The sequence below is a fragment of the Sardina pilchardus genome, chromosome 2 (assembly GCF_963854185.1).
Source record: "Sardina pilchardus chromosome 2, fSarPil1.1, whole genome shotgun sequence".
Taxonomy (NCBI): domain Eukaryota; kingdom Metazoa; phylum Chordata; class Actinopteri; order Clupeiformes; family Clupeidae; genus Sardina; species Sardina pilchardus.
The window spans coordinates 44,759,077-44,766,576 of NC_084995.1; the positions used below are offsets into that span (position 1 = coordinate 44,759,077).

The 7,500-nt window shown below is 39.3% G+C and overlaps 1 protein-coding gene across 1 annotated transcript in view; it reads right to left on the reverse strand.

Annotated features, from left to right (window-relative positions):
• kirrel1b (kirre like nephrin family adhesion molecule 1b) overlaps positions 1–7,500 on the reverse strand; it is an 87,604-nt gene that overhangs the window by 1,486 nt on the left and 78,618 nt on the right. Inside the window, exon 14 of the mRNA XM_062515635.1 lies at positions 6,975–7,091. Coding sequence (XP_062371619.1) covers positions 6,975–7,091 — 117 coding nt within the window. The remainder of the gene's footprint in view (positions 1–6,974; positions 7,092–7,500) is intronic.

The window sequence follows — 7,500 nt, forward strand, 5'->3', positions numbered from 1 at the left end:
ACTATAGTATGCTATATAAATATGTTAGACTATGGTACATGTATAGTGTATAGTGAATATATAATATCAGATCAGGATAAGTTGGACTATAGTATGGTAAAGTGAATACATATATATATATATATATATATATATATATACAGTATATCAGATCAGAATATGTTGGACTATAGTATGCTATATAAATATGTTAGACTATGGTATAGTGAATATATAATATCAGATCAGGATATGTTGGACTATAGTATGGCAAAATGAATACATATCAGATCAGAATATGTTGAGAATGAAGTCAATATTGATTAGGCTGCCCAGGCTAGCACTAATAATGTTTTCAGATATTAGTGAAATGAAAGAATCATAAATCCCGTCATCACCTGTTGAATACCATAAATGTGTGTATATATTTATTTCATTTATTTATTTAAAGAGGAATGCCTCTTGAGATGTGTGTATATATTTATTTTATCTATTTATTTAAAGAGGAATGCTCTTGAGATGTGGCATCTCATTTTCGAGAGGGTGTATACAGTATTCACTATATAACTCTCCAGTCATCACGTGTTAAATAACCTATATAACCTACAGTATTATATACTGTATTCACAATATAATATTCACTGTCCAAATCAGGCCCGGTTCTCCCTATACGCACATTACGCAAGTTGCGTAGGGCCCCGCAAGTTAATGAAGGCCCCCTCCCCCGTCTCCCCTGAGTCAAGTGACAGGTAGCAGGCCCGCTGCTGAGCTTCTGGAGGCCCTAAGCTTAAATGGACAGGAGGCCCCCAAACGCCAACCCCCCCCCCCCCCCCCCCCCCCCCCTCATCTTAAATCTGCTGTTCATCTGTAAAGCACTTCGTTCTTTCATAGCCAGTAGCCTGTGTATTTCACAATGATATGGGAAGCACATTAAGCTATTATATTAGGCTATATCAATTTCGTGGAACATATACAAAACCTTATGTCTATAGGCTACTCTAATTTTACACATTAAACAAAAGGCATTTTGTAAATAACCAAACGTAAAGATATCCTAGCACATTTTGGCCCATACCAAATGAAATTGAATTGAGATATTACATGCATGTGCCTTAAATAAGAGTTCTGAAATAATACTCACTATTCTTGATACATTCATCAGCCTGTCTAACTCCTGTCTAATCTCTGATCGCTGATCACCACTGCCTATGCAGAAAAGCTTTGGACAGAAGCAGCAGTGCTAATCTTGCAGTGCACTTTGCACAAACTGCTAACTAGAATTTCGCTGACTTCGTATTGGGTGCCAAATATCTACATTGACGACTGTAATTTGCAATTACATTTGTTGTATTGGCAAACTATTTGCAAACATGTCACATGCATTGTGAAATCTAGATTTTACATAATTTAGGGCTTAGAGCTACATCAAATCCAACTAGGTTGCTGTCGTTAGCTAGCGTTAGCAAAATAATTAAAACCTAAAGTAAACACGAACCTACCAGCAAGAGCTGCACAAGCGTCATCTCTCAGTTTTCTTTTCTTTTCTTTCGTTTTTCAGTGCCAGATCCATATTGTCTTCCTATTATGAATCACCATTCGAATTCAGCTTGAATAAAGACGGGTTTTATTATTATGGTAAACTTCAGGCAGAAGGATGCGCCGATTTGAAAACACAGAACTTTGAAGGCTGTACCATTTCAGGGAAGCGGGGGGAGACTCTTTTTATATATTAGGTAAAACCATATAATTTGCCCGAATTGAGTGATAGATTACACAATTAAGAAGGAATAACGATGGGCATGTTCATAACTTATTTCTATATTTTTTGTAATGTAATAATATATTAATTATCATTACAAAAAATAAGCAACCTTAATTTTGGGGGCCCCCGCCAGGTACTTGGGGCCCTACGCGCTCTGCGTACTCTGCGTATGCGGAGCGGTGGGCCTGCAGGTAGGCTACTGTACAGTTATTATAGCGACAATCATCATGAAACCGAATTACAAACAGAGGAAGAAACGTTACGAGAATGAACAGCGGTAACAGCAGTCGGGTAAACTTGTGTTCGTTCCTCGGTTTAATGTCAACAAATAATCTGAGTAGCCAAATTGATCCATTTGTTCGCATCTCTGATGCGTGTGTTGCTGGCCTAACAGGGCAGTGAATCCCCTGATCTGTCTGTGGCTTGCTTGCTAGCCTTTCCTAGTCAGAGTAATCTACTTTGCAAAAGTTGTGAAATATAACCACAATTTGCGTTTTTTTGAATGTCGCGGCGACTGGCTACATTTTGAAATAAATAAATAAATTATACGCACTCCAAGAGCGCAGACCTCCGCCCAAGTGCGCATTACTCCCAAAATGTAATCCTTCCTTGAGTCATTTCAGACCTTTCCTGAATTCGAAATCCTTCCATAACGTTTGGAGTTATCTTGCTAACACACGAACAAACACCAATGAAGGTGGAGGTATCCTAATAGCCTACTAAGCGTATCTTAAATACGTTCAACGTGTGTGCTCGAGATGAAAGTAGGCTACCCTAATCGGTGATTTCACTCTTCCCATACATTTTTAAAACAAGTAAATGCTTTTACTGTTATACAATATCAGTCAAGCTTTCTTTGGTTTAGATAGCCTTCTTACTTAACATGCAAAATGGAAAGTAGCCTAGTGGATTAACTTTGATTTTCTGTGCTGCATACTGGACAATGCACATCGTGAATTAGGCCTAGGGTAGGGCCTATATATGAAATATTAACATGATTGTTTAAATAGCCTATGTTTGAAAAAACAAATATTGAAGGGAATCAGGGGAAGCCAGTTCAGTAGCCTATGTCTTTGAGACACAGGTCAGCCTCAGTGAGTAGGCTACTAGCACAATCAAGCAGCCCAGACCCTAAAACTGCTTTTATAGCTGTGAAGGTGATTCAATCACATACAATTCTTTTTCTTTCAATTATTTTTACAATTATTTTCTTTCTCCTAGTCCTTTATGGGCAAAACACTATATTTGGTAACTTTTGTTGACAAGATGGGGTGGGATGATTGAATTCGGAACACTGAGGTATCAGGTGCGACTGTAAAAAAAATGGTTACATTTTGGCCCAGGTGGAGGGCCCCTTAGCAGGATTTTGCTTAGAGCCCCATGGAGGGCTGAACCGGCACTGGTCCAAATATCCAGTCATCACGTGTTAAATAACCTATTAACCTAATATATATTCACGATATAATATTCACTGTCCAAATATCCAGTCATCACGTGTTAAATAACCTATATAACCTCTTATATATTCACGATATAATATTCACTGTCCAAATATCCAGTCATCACGTGTTAAATAACCTATATAACCTCTTACTGTATATATTCACGATATAATATTCACTGTACAAATATCCAGTCATCACGTGTTAAATAACCTATTAACCTAATATATATTCACGATCTAATATTCACTGTCCAAATATCCAGTCATCACGTGTTAAATAACCTATATAACATATTATATATTCAAATGTAGGCTATCTGCCCAGCGAAATAAAGCCCAATTTACGGACATTCTCAATTAGATGAGAACAACAGGTGGCTGTAGCCTATATTCCGTCAGAAACAGATTTTTATTCAAATGAACTGAATTTGAACTAGTTCAAAATTAAAAATGGTGAACTATGAACGTGAACAGTTCACTTTGCACTTGTGTGAACTGAACTTTGAACTAGTTACTGAAGAGTGTGAACGTGCACAACACTGATATTCACGATATAATGTTCACTGTACAAATATCCAGTCATCACGTGTTAAATAACCTATTAACCTAATATATATTCACGATCTAATATTCACTGTACAAATTATTTATTTATTTATTTAACCTTTATTTAGCCAGGAATTGTCCCATTGAGACTGAGCGTCTCTTCTGCCAGGGAGTCCTGGTCAAAATGGCAGCCAAACAAATAGTTCCAGACACAGACAAACACATAAAACACATTTACATAAAACACAGTAGCAGCTAAGAGTTTTTGTGAAATACCTCTAAAAGCAATGACATTCCTCAGTGTACACAGTATTCATTTTTCTCTTAAAAGTATCCAATGGAGGCAAAGAGTCCATACTCCATGTATTCTGTAACTCATTCCACAGATGTGGAGCAAAAAAAGAAAAACTTGTTTTCCCTAATTCAGTACGAGGGGTGACAGACTGCAGTAATAACTTGTGTGAGGAACGTGTGCTATATGATGGAGTGCAAAAAGTTAGAAGATCACAGATATAGCGGGGGAGTTTGCCCAACAATGCTTTAGCAATGAAAAGTAACATGTGCAATTTCCGCCTTAGATACAAAGATGGCCATTGAACTTTAGAGTACAGCTCACAGTGGTGAGTTCTTGCAGGGGCCCCTGTTACAAACCGCAATGCAGAGTGATAGACTGCATCCAGCTTTTGGAGGAGATATAAAGGTGCATGCATATAAATTGTGTCACCATAATCCAACACTGAGAGAAAAGTACTCTGGACCAGTCTTTTTCTTGTTAGAAATGAAAAGCATCTTTTTAAACGAAAATAAAAACCGACCTTAGGTCTTAGCTTTCTTAAAAGATTGTTTATGTGTACTTCAAATGTGAGTTTTTGGTCCAGCCAAATGCCAAGATATTTATACGACGTAACCCTCTCCAAGGAGGCACCATCAAGTGTTGTTAAATGACCATCAGGACATGATCTTGAGCGAGTGAATATCATATACTTTGTTTTCTTTGTGTTTAATGCTAGCTTTAACTGCAACAAAGCATTCTGAATGGTTATGAAGGCAGTTTGTAAAGAATCCAGAGCGTCTTGCATAGAGGATGAAAAAGAGGTGTAAACGCACACCAAAAAATGAGGTGCAGGCAACTAATAGACGTAGTAAGGGGAGAGAGATGCCGCACACTCCGAGTTTTTAGAAAGACTATTTATTGCGGTAACGTTTCGGCCAACGGCCTTCTTCAGATCGTCTTGCATAGAGGAACCAATAGTGTATAAGATGGTATCATCAGCATACAGATGTACTTTGGCTGGACTTAGGCCTTTATCTAAATCATTAATGTACAAAGAGAATAGGATTGGGCCAAGAACTGACCCTTGAGGGACACCTGCTTTTATGGAAAGTAGGGGTGACTGATAGTTCTCTATAGAAACACACTGAGTCCTACCTACTAAATAATTAGAAAACCATTGTAGCACTGAATCACTGAAACCTATTGCCTTCAGTCTAAGCAACAGTATTTTATGGTCCACTGTATCAAATGCCTTGGATAAGTCAACAAAAAGGGCACAGCAAGATTTCCTTGAGTCTAAGGCAGAGATGAAATCATTTAAAACAGATGTTACAGCAGTTATAGTGCTATGACCTTGTCTGAAGCCTGATTGGGTACAGCTTAACATATTATTCTCAGTTAAATAGTGTTTTATTTGATCATTTACAAGAGATTCAAACAATTTAGCTAATGCTGACAACCTGGAAATGGGCCTGTAGTTATCTAAGATAGACGGGTCACCCCCTTTTAAAAGTGGTAGTACTTGAGCCGACTTCCATGAATCTGGGATAGACCCACTTGTTAAACTAAGGTTAAAAATAGCAGCAATGGCATCAGAAATTAAGAGTGCTGCGGTTTTGTAGAAGAATGGTTCGATTTGATCAGAGCCTGCTGATTTTTTACAATCAATGTTTGTTAATGCCTTGCGTACCTGTGAAGTGGAGATGTAAGTGAAATGAAACGGACAAGCGTTAGAAGTAGTACATCTGTGGTCAGTACTTGTTACAGCTGCACCTGACTGAGTCATAATCCCTGCATTTATAAAATGTTCATTAAAAGTGTTCACAATGTTTTGTTTCCCTATGATTTCCCCCTTGTTACATGCAAGAGAGTTTGGAAGGGCAGGTGGCGTGATTGTACCTTCTGTAGATTTGATCAGCTTCCAAAACTTCTTGGGATCATTTAAATTTTCATTTATCAGTCCAGTCATCACGTGTTAAATAACCTATATAACATATTATATATTCACGATATAATGTTCACATAACTCCAGTCATCACGTCTGAAATAACCTATATAACATATTATATATTCACAATATAATATTCACTGTACAAATGTGACCATTCAAAGCAAAATCAGTCGTTTTGCGCACGTTATTTTCAGAAAATCAACAATAACAAACTTCCGGGTTAAAATGTTGAATTTCACGTTTTTGCATAATTCTACTGTATACAGTCTATAGTTTCATATCGTGAACGCATTTTACGGAAACACATACGTTTTGACTGTTAAACCCTGCGAAGATTCAACACATTTGCTGTCATTCCCGTTGTACACGCGCCGCTTAAAATGGTGATTTCTCTTCTTCTGGCATATCGTGACAGGAGAACCATGTCAACATGTCAACGGTTATCTTTTTTTTTTTAAAGATGATTTTTTTGGGCTTTTTATGCCTTTAATTGGACAGGACAGTAGAGAGAATGACAGGAAGCGAGTGGGAGAGAGTTGGGGTGGGATCCGGAAAGGACCACGGGGCGGGAATCGAACCCGGGTCGCCGGCGTGCGGTGCAGGTGCCCCAGCCAGTCGCACCACGGCTGGGGCCGTCAACGGTTATCTTAGCGATAGTTTGTGTAATACCCACGATATACATATCGTTGGAAAGCTTAGTTTATGGCCGTTCACGTGAGCACGATAACTTAATTTATTCAATTTTACCGAAACGACTGGTTCCGCTTTATAGGGTCACAAATGTTCATTTCTAACAGCCAGGCCACACCGGGTGCAGCATTCCATTCTCAAAGTGTCAAATCGTTTTAGTGTGTGTGTGTGTGTGTGTGTGTGTGTACCTTGAGCTCGTACTCCTCACTCTGCGGTGTGTGTGTGTGTGTGTGTGTGTGTGTGTGTGTGTGTGTACCTTGAGCTCGTACTCCTCACTCTGCGGTGTGTGTGTGTGTGTGTGTGTGTGTGTGTGTGTGTGTGTGCGTACCTTGAGCTCGTACTCCTCACTCTGCGGTGTGTGTGTTTCGGTGTGTGTGTCGGGCTTGAGCTCCATGTGCTCCTTGAAGGGCTGAGTGGAGGGAGAGAGGGAGACAGAGGGGAGAAACTAGAGTGTCAGACGGAACACACAGACCACACACACACACACACACACACACACATGCATGCATGCACACAAACACATATACACGCACACACACACATACATACATACATACACACCCAAATAGAGCACACACATACACACACACAGGCACACGCAGGGGGAGGGATAGGAGGAAGAAGAGAGGAGGAGAGGAAAGGAGAAGAGAGGGGGAGGAGAGGAGAGGAGAGGAGGAGAACAGGCCATCAGCTTAAGGTGGCTTTCAGAGAAAAGAAGAGAAAGGTTAGTCAGTCAGCGGCAGAACAAGAGGTGGACAGGCAAGATTAGGGCTTCAGAATGACTAGATTAGAGCCTATAGATTAGGGTCTCTACTCTCTAGATTAGATTAGGGTCAATATATTAGGGCCTCTAT